Source organism: Peromyscus maniculatus, chromosome 21, assembly GCF_049852395.1.
Source record: "Peromyscus maniculatus bairdii isolate BWxNUB_F1_BW_parent chromosome 21, HU_Pman_BW_mat_3.1, whole genome shotgun sequence".
Lineage (NCBI taxonomy): Eukaryota > Metazoa > Chordata > Mammalia > Rodentia > Cricetidae > Peromyscus > Peromyscus maniculatus.
The window spans coordinates 45309206-45328980 of NC_134872.1; the positions used below are offsets into that span (position 1 = coordinate 45309206).

The 19775-nt window shown below is 44.8% G+C and overlaps 1 protein-coding gene across 3 annotated transcripts in view; it reads right to left on the bottom strand.

Moving 5' to 3' along the window:
- Nucleotides 1–19775, bottom strand: part of Kif6 (kinesin family member 6) — a 323542-nt gene that overhangs the window by 258727 nt on the left and 45040 nt on the right. For all 3 annotated transcript variants that reach the window (XM_042265864.2, XM_076557587.1, XM_076557588.1), the window contains 2 exons: nucleotides 10434–10581; nucleotides 5977–6086 (listed from right to left, as the gene is read on the bottom strand). In XM_042265864.2, the coding sequence (XP_042121798.2) occupies nucleotides 5977–6086; nucleotides 10434–10581 (258 nt within the window). The remainder of the gene's footprint in view (nucleotides 1–5976; nucleotides 6087–10433; nucleotides 10582–19775) is intronic.

The window sequence follows — 19775 nt, forward strand, 5'->3', positions numbered from 1 at the left end:
GGCCTTGCGCTTGCTAGGCAAGCACTCTACCACTCTCTACCACTGAGCTAAATCCCCAACCCCTTAAAGACTTCAATTTTGATTTGTATTTGTGTCTGTGTGTTTGTATGCCACGTGTGTGCAGGCCCCTGCAGAGGCCAGAAGAGGGCACTGGATTCACTGGAGTTTCAGGTGGTTGGGAGCTGCCATGTCTGCAAGAGCAGTCAGCCCATGCTCTTAATCACTGAGCTGTCCCCTCCAGCCCCTCCGCTGAGAATGTCTATGACACCATTAACACATCCCGTGTGGGACAATGGTGTTGCGAGCGCCCATCATGCTGTGCTCATGTGTGAATATGAATATTCACCCTCTGCAGCTTTGTACTGCCTGAGAACCTTGGTGTACACCCAGCAGAAGGGTCTTCAACCCCACCAGCTGTTTGTGCTGTTCTTACACAACCATCTGCACCCTCTGTCTGACAACTCCTGTTTTCGACTGGCCTGTTGGTATCATTCTGGTACCCAAAGAATGCTGCAGAGATGGAGTTAGGCAGCGTAAGTGAGGTTTCCTGGGGAACCGCATCCCAGCTGCTGGGATGTTTCCTGCCCTATCACACCAGGGGTCCCTCTGTGTGCTGTGAATTCTCTGGGTCCCCCGTGACCACATCAGGTAATTACAGAGACTAGTTCCACACTCAGGATTCCTCTGTTGATTTCCCTCAAGCTCTGACAAACACGATCCCGTTACTATCCACAACTGTGCCTTTACCAGAATGTCGGCTAGACGGACACGCAGGCTTTCTTAGTGACCTTTGTGCTGGCTGTACGCCCTGAAGCTTCTTCTGTGGCTTAAGCAGTTTCCTTTGTGTCAACACTGTATGGATGTACCATCGTTTACGCCTCATCCTGTTGAGGAACACCATGGTTACACTCAGCTTGGGGCAAGGAGGAATGAGGCTGCTCTTTCTACGCGTGAACAGGTTTTTGTGTGAGTCTAAGTTTTCAGCTCATTTGGGTAAATATCTGGGCACACGATTGCCATGTTGTGTGATGGGTGTTTGGTTTGATAAGATGCTTCCAGTTGGCCTCACAGATGTGACCACACCATTCTGCATTACCACCAGCAGTGAGAGCCTTCACTGCTCTGCAGCCTCGCCAGCCTTTGGAATTGGCAGACGCTGGGATGTTGGCCGTTCTCACAGGCACACAGTGGCCCTCACTGTTGTCTTCTTAGTTACAGATGGTGCTGAGCTCATCTGCATCTGCTAACTTCTCATCTGTGCATTAGCCATTAGAGACATGGCTGGAGATCTTTGTCCAAGTTGAAGCCATCCATTGCTTTGTCCTTTCTGCCTTTTATTGCATATTCTGCACATAAATCCATATTACAGCTTATCGTTTGATGTGTATTTGTGTTTCGCCTACACATATGTATGTATAACACATGCATGCAGCACCTGTGGAGACCAGAAGATGCCAGATTCCCGTGATTTACTGATGGTTGTGAGCAGACACGTGGGAGCTGGGAATTGAACTCAGGTCCTCTGGAAGAGCAGTCAGTGCTCTCAGCACTGAGCATCTCTCCAGCTCTAAATACAAACTCTATATATAGGTGTTTCCGGTCATCTCTCTGAGCACATGCCTCGTTTACCCATTCTTTTAAAAGAGGTTTTCACAGAACAACAAAAAATTATTTTAATGAAGTTCAACTTATCAGTATTTTTTTTCTTTCATGGATCATGCTTTTGGTGTTGTATCTAAATACTCATTGCCTAACCCAGATTTGCATAGCTTTCCTTCCATGTTATCCTCCAGATTTTTATTTTTGAACTGTATGTTTAGGTCTATGACAGATTTCATTCATTTTTGTAGTGGCAATATGTGTGTATGTTTATTTTAATTTTTTATTATTGGTTTATATATGTGCATATCTTAGTGTGTCTATGTGCATGCGCACTGAGTTTTCCTCTCACCTGAATTAGCAGTGTCACACTGTAATAAAAAAAACAAGCCACCAAAGGACAGTCTCTCAAGACCATCACATTTCTAGCAGCAACCTGACCAGCATTGACCAGTCACTATTAAATCTCAAGCATGCTCAGTGACGCAGAGGGCACAGGGAGAATGCATGCTCAGGGATGCAGAGAACACAGAGAATGCATGCTCAGTGATGCAGAGGGCACAGGGAGAATGCATGCATGCTCAGGGATGCAGAGGACACATTGAGAATGCATGCTCAGGGATGCAGAGGACACATGGAGAATGCATGCTCAGGGAGGCAGAGGACACATGGAGAATGTATGCTCAGGGAGGCAGAGGACACAGGGAGAATGGAATCATTGTCCTTGTTCTTTTCCAGATGGGAACATTAGAAAATATCCAAATCACCATTCTTGGGTGAAGTGGGGAGAAGTCACCAGGCAAGGCCCACACTGTGAACGTCACCAGTTCTTGACCTTTAGATTTTGGACATTAGAAGGCTGGTAAACAGTATTTGACCCAAAGCCTGCACTGCATAGAGAAACAGAAAAATTTGTGTAAAGTCTCAAGTTTCTAGCCATGGCTGGATCGGGAAGACCCTGGTATCTACTCAAGAACCCCGCACACTGTATCACTCTTAGGTAGTGGAGCCCTTTTCTCATTCTGGCTGCGCCTTACCCTGTATAGTGGACTCACAGGGACATGGTCTGCTATTCCTCTTCTCCCTCACTGTCTCAACCTCTCAGCTGCGATTTCACAGTTGATTTCTTCTTTGTCATGTTCACACGTGCATATGTGTACAGGCGTGTTTGCCATGTGTGAATGTGCATGTGGATGTCGGGAAGCATCCTTCACTGCTCTTCCTCCTTATTCACCGAGGCAGGGTCCCCTCATCAAACTCAGAGCTCACCAACATGGCTAGTCTCCCAGGCGGCTTGCTCTGGAGATGCTGTCTCTGCCTTCTGAGGCTGGAATTGCAGGCTGGCCACAGCTACCTGCATTTATGGGGTTCTGAGGACCTGAACTCTGCTCCCCACACTTGCACGGCAGCACTTTGACCATGGAGCCACCTCCCCAGCCCCACTGACCATTTTTGAAAGAAATATTAAGGCACTGATACTAGGAAACTACTAAGCCAAGTGAGACATACTTCCTGCCACATACACTCCACCTCAGACTTATTTAAGTATACACACACAGTGTTGGATGGCAGACCCAAAGTCACATCTGCAAAACTCTTCTGGGGATCTTTTGAATGGACTCCTTAATTCTCACTGTGTAAAAACCTGTGAACCCCCTCCCACCGCCACTCTGGCATGAAAGTGTGACTGTCTGGGTGTTAACTGTTGCCCTATTGACAATTAACTGTTCTGAAACACCGGGTGAATGAAACCTCTCTGACTTTTATGTCCCAGGTCAACAATGAAGATACCAACCTTTGGTGGTTCACCTTTCAATTCTAACCCAATCAAACCTGAGGTTTGAGGTGTAAACCATCTGGATCCCTTATCTCATAGTCTTCCTCCACCTCTTCAAACATCTCAGCTTTCTCTCTCCTCTGTATATCAGAGACAAGCCCTTCATTCCTAGAGTATAGCTTAACCATCTGCAAACGGATGGGTATTGATGAGCCTAATTGAAAACAATTTTTTAACCTCCCTGTGAGTTATTGATCAAGGAGTGAGTCCCAGAGGATCCCAAACAATGCACGTTATTGCCATCCTTCTTGGTTGCCCAGCAGAACTTGATAGTAAGACTCCATTGCTGAAAACGTTACATACTCTAGCCAGAGGACTTGGAGAAATCAAGCTGATACTTATCTGGAAGATTTCTCCCTGCTGGCTAGCTTTTATAGCTCTGGAAGGTGCTATGCAGGCTGCTGGGGGAGAAAAGTCATCAACAGTCTATCCAGCTGTGAACCTTGTTAGCCACAATAATGACTGGTCTGGCAAGATAACCTCATGAGTGTAATAGTGGCACGAATATTATAGGTGTAACCAGCTGCTTTCTAATTGGATTTAGGCCCAGTGTAAACCTGGCCCCAAACCCAGGGCTGGGGAGTTCACAGGCCCTATAGGTGAACCTATTACCATTATGAACATGGTATCAAACAGCCTTCTAAATATATTGAGAATGATTTTCTGTTTGTTTGTTTGTTTGTTTATCAAGACAAAGTTTTTCTGTGTAGCCCTGGCTGTCCTGGATCTCGCTGTGTAGACCAGGCTGGCCTCCAACTCACAGAGATCCACCTGGCTCTGCCTCCCAGTGCTGGGATTAAAGATGTGCGCCACCAGGCCCAGCTACTGAAAACAATTTAAACAAGATTTAATCTGCAGGTATGTAGGTCAGCCTGGAGACTATAAAACAAAAAGTTGATCAGAACAAAAAGGAGCCTCAAACCAGAAACCTGACACTCATGCCCTTCCTTAGACTGGTGCCAGTGGCTTCTGGGATTTCCTTCAGATGATGTTATGTTGTAACGCTGTATCTGGGCTGCTGGGGTCGGAAATAAACGGGGCAGAGTGTAAGCAACAGCAATGGTTATCAGAGTCAGAGAGGCTTGACGTCCCACACCAAGGAGTCAGCTCGGCCCTCTTCTGGATTATAAGCTACCCACTTCTCTTGGAGTCCTCAGCACTACAGAATGCACAAGCCAGCACCCATGTCCTCTTTTATAAGGACAACTGTGTTGGGCAGGGCTGCACCATAATGACCTGCACACATCAGACTCCTAACGCCATCACCCACTGTCCACAGCACAGCCTTTCCACCCATGTGCTCTCTCTAAGGTTGCTATTCCTATCCCACTAAGAAGCTTTACAATTTTAAAAGTAAACTTTATTCCCCTAAGTCTGCAAAGCTTTTTCTTCCAGAGTCTGTCATCTCTCTCCACTGTTATACCAATATTTAGAACACAAATAATTGTTCTGTCTCCTGACTCCATCTTGGGAATTTTGTAAACATAAAATGGTGATATGTGAAATACCTCAATCAATACTAATGAAAGAATATATTGATTATGAATTACCTTATTATTTATTTACATTTTTTACTAATTTAATAACTTGCTTTTTGAATATGAAACTTGCATATTCAATAATCAATTGTTATCTTATTCATAGAGAATGTATAATTATTTCTACTTATTTTAGAGTATTTTATGATAACAATAATAATAATGATTTATATTTGGGAGATGGAGAGATAGCTAAGCAATTAAGAGCACAATTAAAGCATTGCAGAGGACCTGAGTTTAGTTCCCAGCACCCATTCTAGGCAGCTCACAACCACTTGAAACTCCAGCCCCAGGGGATTGGATACTCTCTTCTGGCTTCCACTGGTATCTGCACTCATGTGCATGAGCATGTGCACGCATGTGTGTGCGCACACACACACACAGACAGACACACATTTAAAAATAAAATGAATCTTTAAGATACTTTTTTCTTGGTTGTAGGCAACCTTCAATACATAAAAGCACCTGAAAATGAGCACATGAACAATTACCAATTACTACATGTAACCCAGGCAGCTTTCAAACAAACATCAGCACTGTGATCCTGGCAGGGGAATGTCCTCTGTCAACAGACCTGAGTGCTGCACTTCATTGAAAATGACTAATGCTGGCCTGATCAAAGGGTTATAAATGTTGGTGCTAATGACAGCAGAGATGCATTTGGGGAACACTCCCGATTTTCCTTTTTCTCTCAGATTATCTTACTGCTGCATAAACTGAATGTTTTTGGAAGAAGGGAATATTTAAAGGAGTGTGTGGCTTCATATGGAGGGGTAAAGTGCTGCCCCCAATTTTGAAATGTCCAATGAGACAGAGATTTCCCCTTGAAATGAGTTTCAAGCAATCTTAGTTCCCACCATTCCCGCTCATTACAGAAAGATGCAGCTATCCAATATTTGCTAATTATGATCGAGACCAGAAACCCAGCAAATTTCAAAGGGAACAATAGAAACAAACATCTGAAAACCATTTCCTGTGGGTTGCTGTTACCCGGCTACTCACGGCAGATCTTCCAGTTTGGAGGCTTCATGTCTCGGATCCAGCAGGTCGTAGCCACATTCATTGTAGATTTCCAAGTAAGAAATGTGTGTCGTGTAGACCTTGCTGCTGTCCTGGGTGGAGAAGAAAAAGGCTTTATGTAACGGCTGAAAACAACTGTTTGCTAGAGAGAGATGCGGCATTTGTCTCCGGGCTTTCCTCACAGAACCCTCTTTTGTCCTTCCACGTTATATGGTTTACATTTGCAGTTTGTGACACTTTTGAGTTGCTGTGGCCATCTGCGTGAAGTGGGTTATTATTATTTTTTTTGTAATACCCAATATCCATGATTACAAGTAACTTCAGTCTGTTAGTTTTTATTGGCTCCACATTATACATAAAATGTCAATGTACACTTGCAGTGAGCCAAGCTGGTTGTAGAACTGAATAATACATGTTTTTTTACTTTCCAGACCCCCCAAAAAAGGTTACTAAAAACAAATAAACAAACAAACTTACATCCTGTGAACAGTCTATTCATAAAAGAGCAGAGGTTATTACTTTGGTTCAAAGACCAGGAGCCAATGTTTCCATTCTTGATCATAATTAATTTTCCTTTACTTTCCTACCACTCAGGATTTTATATTCTTTTAAAAAAGATTTAATTATTTACTCTCTCTCTCTCTCTCTCTCTCTCTCTCTCTCTCTCTCTCTCTCTCTCTCTCTCTGTGTGTGTGTGTGTGTGTGTGTGTGTGCACATGAGTGCAGGTACCCACAAAGGCTAGAAGCGGGCATCAGATTCCCTTCAGCTGGAGTTACAGGCAGTTGTGAGCCACCCAGTGTGGGTGCTGGGAACAAAACTCTACCCTCTGCTAGAGCAGTCGTGCTAACATGGTTTCATACTGATAATAAGTTAAGAAATACTCCTGACCTTGAAAAACTGACCTAAGAGAAGAAGTCTACATTTCAAGTCCTTCCAAAAATACCTGGGCACCAGGGAACCACCGTGGCTGCCGCTGTTGTTACTGCTGTTGATAAGTGTTTTCAAGTGTTATGTCTAGAAGCCTCCAAATGGAGAAATAAGAGTGATGGGTTTCCAGAGAAGGGTAACTGGGGAAGGAAACCCCTCCCTGGATATGGATGGCACTTTCCCATGGGCTGGAGTCCTGAACTGAGCAAGTGGGGAAAGACAGGAAGGGGCTGAGTGCTAAGTGCATTCATCACTCTGCTTTCTGACTGTGGACACAATGCGACCAGTTGGGTCAGGTTCCCACCACCACGCCCTCCCCACACGGTGGACTTATATCCTCCAACACTAAGGCAAAAATACACCCTACTTTAAGCTGCTTTTGTTGGATATTTTGTTAGAGCTCTGGTCAAAGTAGCTAAAATAATACAAGAATATGAAAGAAATGGACACGAGAAAAGAGCAGTGAACTTGAGCCATCATCTGTAATGGGGATGTTCTCTTCTTTAGAATTAGGATAAGAAGTCAGGGAAATGGCCAGCCTACTGCCCGGAATAAGGACAATGCCTTGGCTCCTCCAGCTTCTGCTTCTCCTGCAGTTTTTCTGGCATACACACTCCCATCTCACTGAGTGATGTGGCGAGCTACCTTTCTTGGTCCTGTTCAGCATCTGGGTTGCCAGACTGTAATGTAACACATGTGTTTCTTGCAGACAGACATTTCTTCTGCCCCAAACAAATCTGAGCCTCACAATGCTCCAATGTAAGGAGAAGTGATGCCTGAAACAAATGGAATCCTCCCAAGTCCAGTGGAAATAAGTCCTCACTCCCAGGCCTTTCAAAACACAGGGTGCTCTGGGGTCTTGGTTCCTCTTGAAGAAGGAGTTGGCTTCAGTCTCACGCTGAGCTCTCTGATCCAGGGCAATCAGCAGGGGCCTCTGGCTCCAGTCTGCTTTCTAGTCTCCAGTGTGGACACACTTCGTGGAGCACTTTAAGTCATCCGGCTTGTTTCAGTACAATCCACTGTGATTATAACGAATGTGTGTGGCCCACAGCAGAAACTGGCCCATTTCAGGTTCCCTGGCTGTCAGTTGGTCTGGTGGGCTTTCTCCAAGTCCGGGAAATTACTTGGGATGATTCAAAACTAAACAAGGTTTACATGACATCAATGGCAAAGGGGTCTCCCAACAACCGACAGATGGTCAGTGCCCTGGAGACTTTTAGACTTCTTTGGTAAGCACAAAGAATATTTTAGAAGAGACAAAGCATACTTCCAATTAGGAGAGGATTTGTTTATTCTATTCAACCTAACCAGGGAAATTGGCTTTATTGGTTCTGAGAGCTTCAAAAGGTTTTCTGAAATTGGCCAGGTATCATTAGGCTACATGGACATATATGAATATTAATGAGTATGGAAACAATCATTAAGTATTTGCATATACAAATATTAATGATATGCAATAATGATAAAGATTTGTTTTTATTCTTAATTACGTGTCTGTCTCTGTGGGTATGTGCATGAGAATGTAGTGTCTGCAGAGGCTGAAAGAGGACACTGCATTTCCTGCAGCTAGGGTTTTAGGCAGTTGTGAGCTGCCTGTATGGGTGCTTGGAACAAAACTCAAGTTCTATGCAAGAGCAGGGTACACTCTGAACTGGAGCACCATCACAACATGCTTGTCACCCCACATCAGCTCCATGACGTTGAGACGTGAAGCCATATGCCATCAGTGGCACACATCCCCAGAACCCTGACAGCTTACACAACCCTGCCCATCCTTCCAAGAGGACAGCTTTCCACTTTGGTCCACGGCAACAAAGGCTATTGGAAATTACAGCTGCTGTTTGTGAAATGTGTGGGGAAGGCACAAGAGTAGTGTCAGGCGTACAGGCGGAAGTGAGGAGAAGGCTCTGGATGTGGCAGTCCCACTCCTCAGCCCCTCCTCCCCCACTTTCCCTGGCTCACACAGTTGGCACTCTTGGGCCAGTGAGAGAAGAGCTGAACTAATGGGTAATTGCTGCTTTATGGACGGCAATTAGAATTATGCAGATCTCAGCAACTTCTTCTCGTCTTTGCAACTCAAAATGCAAATAACCTTCAGTAGGGAAAGCCAGAGTGACTGTTACAGCAGCAGCGCAGTTAGACATTTATGCAGAAGTCAAGGACTTGCTGGAGGTGGGAGGGAGACAGAGAGCTTCCAGAACAGCTCAGCCCGTGCTTTCAGAAAATGGAAAGCAGAAACCCACAGAAGTTAAGTGACTCATCACAGGAAATGGATTCAAACACAGCCAACCAAACAAAGCCAATCTGAGCTACAAAGGCACTGGAGGCAGGCGAAGAAGCCGTTTGCCTTACAGAGTGTGGGCCAGTTATTGTAAGATGTGGACAGAGAAAAGTATCTCAATGGAGGCTCACTTTTTCCAACTATAAAATGGGAATAAAGATGCCTAGTGTGGTAGGTACAACATATGTTGTATTAAAAAGCCACACATGGGGGGCGAGAGAGAGAGCTCGGTGATTTAGAACACTTGTTGCACTTACAGAGGACCTGGGTTCAATTCTCAGCGCCCATGTGGTTTCTCACAACCACGCTAACTCTAGTTTCTGGGGCATCTAACACACTCTTCTGGCTTCCGTGGGTAGCAGGCATATGCATAGGACAGACAGACAGACAGGCAAACATTCATAAGTAGGTGGCATATTCAGTAGAGACAGGGGATGACTCTAGAACAGGACTATGTTCACTGCAGTGGGGCTCATATTCTGGCAAATTCTTCCAGCTTCTATTATTACCATGGGAAAATGGCAGTCATGCCGACTGATAGATTTGGTATTTAGGGGCTAGAGGAAGATATGTATTAGTAGAAGGGTTTCTGACTGCAGAGAGTAAGATACTAGTCGGTCAAAGGTGTCATCTGAGCGGGGAGATGGCTCAGTGGGTGAAGAGCATGCTGTGCCAGCATACAGATCTGCGTTCGGGTCCCAGAACCCACGTGAAGAGCTGGGTGTGGTGGGGTATGGCAGTAACCCTAACGCTGGGCTGGGGGAAGAGAAGGACAACCCCAGGGTCCACTGATCAGCCAGTCAAATCAGTGAGCCCAGGGTCAACAAGAGACCCTATCTCAAAAAGCAAAAACAAAACAAAATCAGTGGAGAGCACAAGAGGACCTCCAGCCTCAACTTCTGTACCACCCCACACGCATGCACACCCACAGACCCCGACACAGCGTTCACCCCACCAGCTCCCACTCCACTGAAAAAGCTCTAAGTCCCATAGGCATCTCCATGGGGCCCCAGCCTCTCTTCGATGAAGTCCCAGCCCCATATGAGAAGCACCTTCTGAATTTCCATTCCTCCCGCAAAGTCTGAACCTTTCTTTACATGGGAAGGCCAGGGCTTTTCTACAACAGCACATTCCCGAGTGGGTTCAGTGCAATAGATGCCTCGAGCACTTCCTCACCACGGTGTACTTCTGCTGAATATATCAAAGAAAATGGGAACTTGTTTTCTTTACCTTTTGCAACTGCTCAAAAATATATGACAGAGTCCTTGGGATGATGCCTCTGTCGCTGTAGCGCTCGGCCCCACCTGTGATGGTGAACGTCTTGCCACTGCCTGTCTGCCCATACGCGAAGATGGTACCATTGTAACCTGCCAGGACACTGCAAGAAGAAACAAGAGAGTTTTAACAGCTAAGTGGACACCCACGTTGGTAGTGATGCCTCATGGCTGAATAGCAACCTTATGGATAGCACTGAAAATATATTTATAAGGTATTTACAAAATATATGATGATCCAGCTAGAAATGTGTGTGTGTGTGTGTGTGTGTGTGTGTGTGTGTGTGTGTGTGTGTGTGCGTGTGCGTGTGTACGCTCATGCCTACAGGTGCCTGTGTAGGAGTGCATATAGAGATCAAAGGTTAACACTGTGCATATTCCTAATCCTTCTCCACCATATTTTTGAGTCAGTCTCTCTCACTGAACTCAGAGAGTCCAGGACCCCCGGGAGCCTCCTGTCTTCCCCTGCCTATCTCCTGGTGTAGTGGGTAGCCATTCCAGCTTGGATCTGGAAGTTCCAACCCCCATTGAGACTCTGGCAACTGTCACACCTACGAGGCGGGGCCAAGGGAGGCGTCTGGAGACCCGAGACCTGGATGGGCCAGCTCTCGCTCGGTTCCTGGACCCTAGACGGTGGAGGCTGACTGAGCAGAGCTCCAGAGAATACCGCTGGACTGCGATACACCTTCCCCAGACCCCTGCAATCTACCTATTCCTTCATTTGTAAGTCATCCACTAAATAAATCTTCCTTTTAACTACGTGGAGTGGCCTTAATGATTTCCCCAATATCCTGGATCACAGCACCTGCTGCCAGGCTGGTTTATGTGGGTGATGGAGAGCAAACGCAGGTCGTCATGTTTGGGTGGCAAACCCTTTCCCTTTCCCCACTAAGTCGTTCCCCGGCCCTCGGAACGGTTTTTAATCCAGGAATCTTAGGATCTCAATGTCTTTCTCCAGGGAAGGACATCCCACGCAAATGGAGTCCGGCATCATTCTACTGTCTTTGGGTTTTACTGTATTAGACTTGAAGAATGAGTTGAGAAAAATCATCTCAGGGAAACATTGTGATTTGGCAAGGTGTCTGTCTGCCTCCCTATGTTAAATACTCAAATCCCTGTTAAATACTCAAATCAGTAGCCATCCCTGCATTACGGAGTACACCTTTTTACAACTGTGGCTCTTGTATTTCTCTATGTAATACCAACAGAAAGTCCTCGGGACCCCCCCCCCTCCAAATGAGATATATATGTATGTGTGTGTAATATATATATATATATATATATATATATATATATATATATATGGAAGATGTTGGCCCACATGTGCTATTCAGCCCAGCCAAGCATCCTATGATTTGATTTGGTCTTGGGAAGCCTTTGAACATAGGCTTTTGACAATGTACTCTGTGTGATGTGGGCTTTGAAGAGTGGGCCTTATACCCACGCCCCATGCAATAGGAAACTCTTACAGTTTTTCTGTCTTTCTTGCTACAAGTGGCTCCTTGATCTACAAGATGTTTCCCTCAAACCAGCTACCATGGTGTCAACTAATGGGACTCATGTTCCACATGGTTTTAAGCAGACAGCTCCTCCAAGATCACTTTTCACCATTTGCATGGAGATTCCTGCTCTACCCTGGCTACTGAGACTCTGTCAACAGTTCATTCTAGATCTCTCTCTGCTTCAGTGACATGTTGAATGACCTGTCCTCACAGTGTCCCGAGATAACACAGGGGTTATCCAGACCTTGTTCTGAAGAGCTCAGTTAACCCTTAGCATCTTATGCAGCTAGAAACCTCACAAACGCTGTCTGTGTTTAGCAACAGACTGATGTGTGCTCTGCTCTGTGCAGAGGCGCTAGGATTGCTCACAAACCTGAAGGGCTTGGTACAGGGAGTGGGGAAATCAAAGGTACTGTGTGCCAGTGCTGTTTCCAAGACGGGCAATCATGTTTCCACCTCGCCTTCACATTGAAACTGTCCACTGTGGACATCTCAGCTTGTCAGGCTGTGGTGCATGGAGTTGGAGTGTTACTGAATCTTTTCCATCAATGGAATCTGTCACCAAGGAGACAGAGGTGTCTCATTGGAGTATCATATGTATGTAGAATATTTCTTGCCACAGATGTGCTGAGTAAATGGGGGTCTATAATTTTAAGTATCAGACCTTAAACATTGTACCAATTCTTGACAGTAGGAATTCCTAAAATACATGAGGCATTATCAGTTGCAAAAAGCAAAGAATATGAGTACAAATTAGCATTTCCATTTTGCCATGGACACCGCCTATGAAAAGTGATGATTGGGGGTGACCTGTGTGTCCCCACTGACCATCCATCTGTTTTATACCAAAATCTTATCTCACACTGCTAGTCACCTGTCTATCTGCTTTAAAATGTGTTTTCCTTATCTGCTATGGGATGGAAAATTAGACATCAGTTTCATAGAACACAGCATTTTTAACAAAGAATGTAGGACCCACCTACAATGAAGAACGGACAAGAAAAAGTAAGAAAATGAACAAAAGGGGACAAAACTGTTAAAATTGTATGTATACAGGTTTGTATACATATATATTCATGTAGCTGCGTGCACATGAGTGCCACTGTCCACAGGCACTGGAAGAGGACGTCAGAGTCTATGGAGCTGTCAGGTGTAGACACTGGGAATGGAACTTAGTCTTCTGCAAGAGCCGTACATAGTCCCAGCAGCCGAGCCCTGGTTCAGCCCCACTGTTCTGACAAGTCAACTATCCTGCCCAGGAACGGACATCAAACTCGTGGGGCACAGCACATCAGAAAACATATCACAGCACATCAACAGTGGGAAAGTAGAAAACGGGGCCCCAGGATGACTTAGAGGGCAAAGGTGTTTGTGGCCAAATCTGAGGAACCGAGTTCAATTCCTAAGACCCACATGGCAGAGAGAACAGATTCCTCTGACCTACATTCACACACACATACACACACACCACATATATATATCACACACACACATACAAAGTCATACATACACACACACACTCTCCACACATACCCCACACATATACACATACTCCCTTCCTACACATACATTCTCCCCTACATACATACATACTCATACACATATACCCATTTTCTCTCTCTCTCTCTCTCTCTCTCTGTCTCTCTCTCTCTGTCTCTCTCTCTCCACACATACCCCATACACATACATACATCCAACACACACATATATACATACTCATACACACACACACACACACAACCCCCCACATATATACATACACCCATACAAACACATACACACACACACACACACACACACACACACACACACACACACACATACACACGAAAAAAGAAAGAAAAGCACGCAATGAATTTAAATAGATTTACATTTTTAATTCGGAAGAATAAACAAATATTTCATCTCTATACCATATATCCATATATTTAAAAGAATAAATTGTTGATACATTCAACTCTAACGCCTGTGTTAGATGAAAAGAGCCACACAAAAGGTCATATATTGTTAAGACCTTGTCTAGGCAAAATATTTAGATCAGCAAATTCCATCAGGATAGAGAGTGGATTAGTGTCTGATGCCAGCTGAGTGGAGTCAGAAAACAGGAAGCAAATGTTGCACACAGTGAAGGGATTCTTTTGGGGTAACAAAAAGTCCTAAAATTAACTGATGGTCATTGACACAGTTATGCTAAAAACTACTAAATTCTACTACATTTATTTATTTATTTATTTACTTATTTATTGTGTGTGTGCGCGCGCGCACGCGTGCACGTGCATGCGTGCCTGTGCATCCATGTGTGCACCAGAGTGCATGGGTCAAGGTACGTGGACAGCTTAGCAGAGTGGATTCTCTCTGCCTTCTGGGTTCTGGGGATCAAACTCAGCTCTACAGGCTCAGCAGCAAGAGCCTTTCCCCCAGGCAGCCACCTCACCAGCTCCCTAAACAATGCTCTTTAAATGATAAACGTTTGGGCAGGTGAGCTCTCTCACAAGGAAGCTGCTGTGCCAATACAATGAGAAGAACAATCAATAGGAAGTCTTAGCAACAGGACGCTTTTGACGGCTGTCTTTCCTGTGTATCTATACTAGATGGAGCATGGAGAGACAACAGAGGCAAATGATAAACTCCAGCAACTAACCAAGCCGGAGAGAGGTTTGTGGGGGAGCTTAAGATCCACACTGCAGATTCCTACTGGTCCATCAGAGCCGGGACAGGAAATAAATCCACCCTTTGTAGAGTGGGATTTGAAGATCAGATGAAACATCTGTTGTAGGAATTTCTAGAAAGCACCCCCCCAGGAGTCTAAGTTATAAAGACAAGATATTTTGTCAGCATTTATCTTTTAAGATTTTCACAAATATCCCAAATATAAAGCCCACACCATCTGGGAGATTCTAGACTTAAGTATGAATTGGACACATAATATGTTTCCACACTAGAAAAATCCATTTTTTTTCTGTTTAGCTTCTTCATTTGTATTATTCTTTATTGGTTTAACTAGACCTTGTATATAAGATCATGTAAGGGTGAAGAAAATGAAACATCATGTTTATGCATGATGAAAAAGTCTTAGCTTCCTCTGACTATATCCAAGTAATCAATAAAAATTATTATTGTGCTGGACATGGGGGTGCATGCCTTTAATCCCAGCATTGGGAGGCAGAAGCAAGCTTATTTTTGAGACTTAAGGCCAGCTTGGTTTACATAGTCAAACTGTCTTTAAAAAAATATTGTAAGATAATTTAATTCACTAAACAAAACAAGATTAATTCTAAGCTTTCAAGTTTGATAGATAGCATAGTTTGAAAAGAAAGAAAGAAAGAAAGAAAGAAAGAAAGAAAGAAAGAAAGAAAGAAAGAAAGAAAGAAAGAAAGAAAGAAAGAAAGAAAGAAAGAAAAGAAGGAAGGAAGGAAGGAAGGAAGGAAGGAAGGAAGAAAGAAAGAAAGAAAGAAAGAAAGAAAGAAAGAAAGAAAGAAAGAAAGAAAGAAAGAAAGAAAGAAAGAAAGAGAGGCAGGGGGAGAGGGAGGGGATGGAGGGAGGGAGGGAGGGAGGGAGGGAGGGAGGGAGGGAGGGAGGGAGGGAGGGAGGGAGGGAAAAAAGGGTGTTGGAGAGATGGCTCAGTGGTTTACAGCATTTGCTGTTCTTGCAGAGGACCCAGGTTCAGTTCCCAGCACCTGCATGGTGGCTCACAAGCCTGTAACTCCAGTTCTAGAGACTGACGCTTCTTCTGACCACCCAAGGCTCCTGAACATACATGGTGCACATCAAATGCATACACTCAGGTATACACATGTACACTTTAAATAAAATATATAATTTTAAAAAGAACATTATAGGCCTGATAATGACTTTTCAGCCAACATAACCAAGCCCTCTAAAGTTTTTCTGAGAAATACACAGACTACGTTTATTGAGCTTTTAGATTTGAGATCAGCTGACTTCACAGAATCAGGAAGGACTAACTTTCTCTTTGAGGTGGGGGTAGCTGAAGTGGTACCCTAAAAAGGTTAGCCATCTGTTGTTTGTAGGGATAATAAATCATGTAGACCAGGCTGGCCTTAAACTTGGTATGAAGTCAAGGTTGACCTTGAAGTCCTGATCTCCTGATTCTCCCATTATGTCCAGTTTTAAAATTTTTTCTTAGTTTGATAACATTCTAACAAGTTAGCCTTAGAAAAACTAAGAATGAAGGAAAGCCTACATTTATATTTATACCGTTTAGATAAAACATATGAAGTCATTTGGAAAACATAGGCCAATTAATATGAGATCATAATTGTTAAGATAACTGAAATTATGCTGTTTTATGCCAGATTAACCAAAAGGACTGACCTGGGGCTGAAGGAATTTTGAATTCCTCTATCCGGGCCACTGGTTCCTTCTGAGCACTGCTTGTCTATCACAGGCTACAGCAGCCCAAAGTCGCTTCTTGTGACATTCACAGAGCAGTTGATTTCTGTCCTCTTCCTAAAATAAAGTCCACGTCCCTCAGAAGCAGCCCAAGGCAGTAACTGCTGCTCTTCTACAGTGATGTGCTAAGTGAATCTGTGGTTCGACCCAAGAAGCTCTGAATGCATAAATCTATAGCACAAAGCTTTCCTTTTGTTGTTGCTTGTTCACAGGTGGGCGTGGGCATGTGTGTGTGTGTGTGTGTGTGTGTGTGTGTGTGTGTGTGTGCATTCACGTGTATGTGTGTTCACAGGTATGTGTGTTCACAGGTATGTGTGTGTTCAGGTAGGTGTAGTTGTGTGTGTGTGTGTGTGTGTGTGTGTGTGTGTGTACACCCAAGGCTGGTGTCAGGAATGATTCTCAGTTACTCCTCTACCTTATCTATTGAGGCAGGTCTCTCAGTCAAACCCAGAGGCCACAGATGCCTAGTCTTTCCAGCTGCTTTGCTCTGGAGACCCCGTCCCTGGCTTTTGAAGCTGGAATGGCATATACCAGGCATTTGATGTGGGTTGTAGAGATCTGAACTCTGGTCTTCATGCTTGTGTGGAACGTTCTCTAACCGCAGGGCCGTCTTCCTAGCCTAACATAAACTTTTAAGAGGTATTAGAATAACTCAATTTGGCCATGTGTAAAATTAATGTCCCCAAGAATTCAGTCAAAAGAGCATGAAGCTTATAAAACATGCAACAGGGTTTTGGAAACAGAACACTCCCTGGTCTGTATGAGAGAAGTAGGGATCCAAAGCAGGGGGCCCCAGTCTTCAAGGAATCTGAGAGATATGAAGAAGTGAATCCCCCTCTTCTTATTAACAGGGCCCAATCCCATTTACAAACCCAAGTGTGGGGTACAGGTGACTCGGGGTCAGACAATCATACACCCGACTCCGTGACAGGCCTCCCCAACCCACTATCTGTCAACAGTTACTGTTCCAAGAGGCTCCGGGCACACAAATCAGGAAAAGCAGGGTCACTCTTATATGGATTTCCAGAAAGCCTTGCAGTTTTACATAAGGGAGCAGAGGTCAGGGGGCAGAGAAGGAGTATCAGCTGTGTCTGGGCCAACTCGAGGAACCAAGTCCCTGCTGTTCACTGGGCTCTTTTCAGTGGTTTGCTCTAGCCCAGTTATATGAGCCAAGAACTCCTCTGCTTCTGAGCTGGGATTTATTACTATGCAGGCCGGGGTGACAATCAGCACTGCTCCGACAGTGACCCTGTTGGGAGCACAACATGAAGGCCCTTGTGCCCACAGATCTCCCAGACACCATGGTAAGCATACAGGATTGTCTTTCCAATGCAAGAGGTTTAAAACCTGTTCTTCCATCCAGAAAGCTGGGAATTGGAGGTGATGAACTGCCTGGTGATCTGTGCTATCTGTTGGGTCAGGCCATATCAGGCTCCTAGAACCAGGATCAGAGGTGACTGGCTAGTAACCTAAATGAGCCTTACAGTCAGGGGCTCCCCAAGCTTCCACAACCAGGATGGCGATACCTAATAGTCTAAATGACCCTTACAATACTGTGTAGCCAGAGGCCACACAGCCTCCCACAGCCAGGACCAGAGGTGGCTAGTAGCCCTAATGACCTCTACACCATCTGTATGACCAAGACCAGGCCAGATTCTTCCCTAGGCCCTTAAGCTAACACAGGTATCCTATCTCTAGGACTCATCTTCTTGGAAGAAATGACATGTATCCTGAGTTGAGTTTCAATGTTCTTAGCTTCCTTGTGCACTGGGGATTGTATTATACCAGGAAACTTCCTTCCACCACCACCCCCAATTTCTTCCATGCTTGATTGTGTTGGGAATAAAGTGCCCAGCAGGAGACTCCCCAGGATCTTGATCCAGGTGATGGAGTCAGTCTGAGCTGAGCTGTCATTCACCTCTTCAGGGTTTGCTTCCCTGTCTGCCGTGACCCCCTGCAGGGTCCCCTTCATGACCCAAGAGCTGTGCTGGTCTCCAGCTGATCTTCTCAACCACAGCTGTGATCCCTTTATGTGGGAATTATGCCCTCGGGTTTGCCCTGGTCTTCAGGACTCCCTAGTGGCCCAAGACTCAGGTGTTTCCCAAACACACGTCATCTGCCAAGACTTGGTGGTGGGGCTGTGTCAGCACACAATGGCCGCGTGCCAGTGCCAGCGCAGTAGTTAGGAATGCAGGGCTGTGACAGTTACTCACATCATCTGCTGAGGGTCCCATAAGGCCAAGGGCTGTCCTTTCTAAAAGCATGCTCTGGAGAGACCATTCTTAGTTCACCTACAGTTCGCTTCACTTCTGTGAAGTGAGTTCAAAGCTAACCTTAATTGACCTAGTTCCGAGCAAATTTTCTACTTTTTGGAAAGGAACAGCCAAGACAAGAATATCCAGATTAGAAATAATAAATGAAGGGCTGGACAATGGCTTGGCCATCAGCAGCACTGGCGGCTCTTCAGAGGACTCTGGCTCAGTTCCCAGCACCCACACAGCAGCTCACAACTGTCTGTAGCTTCAGTCTAGGGGACCCAGTGCTCTCTTTTTGTATCTTCAGGGACTGTATGCACATGGTACATAGATATACATGACATACGTACGCTAATACAATACTAAAATACAATAATATTTTAAAAAGAAAACAATGAACATATTAAAATATATTTTGTGAGAAATGAAAATTGTAAGTATATCTTAGGTGGTACTTTTTGCTTCTATGATCACGACTCAAAACCTTTCATAATTTCCTGTGCACATATCGACTGTTGGCCAAATACAGCCAGTAGAGCACTTGGTTTAGCCAGTACTGTCTTGGTTTAACCATGTCTGAGTCTTAGACCACAGACCCCGCCGAGGCTCCACTCTCCTCATTTGTATAATGGTAGCTGCCTGTCCCATGTCCTATGCCGAGTGTCTTAATGTCTAAATGACTTAGATAAATGCCACAAGAGTAGCACTCTGTTTAAAAATAGTTCAAAATAAACCAAGCTGAATCCCAGCATCTTTCAGTTTCTGAAATGTCACAAGTGACTCCCTCATCAGCTGCCCAGGAACGAGGGGAACTTTCTCAGCATTACTCATGTTTTATAAGCCTTCAACAGACCATTAGATATGCCCCTTCTCCTTAGCACAGACAGGACCTCCACTCTTGGCTGTATCACAACACTAGGATGAGCAGCTATCTGTCTCGAATGCTCTGTGTATCCTCTTCCTGGAATGTGGGGCCCGAGAAAGGGAAGCAGGGGAGAGTCTTCCCAGCTCTGTTATTCCCTGGCTTTGTTGACAATCTTGTCCCAGCTACTTAAGACTGGGCTTTGCAAGAGTCAAACATTATCACAGGACACAATCCAAACAGTCTCTCGTAAAGAACCTTCCAGA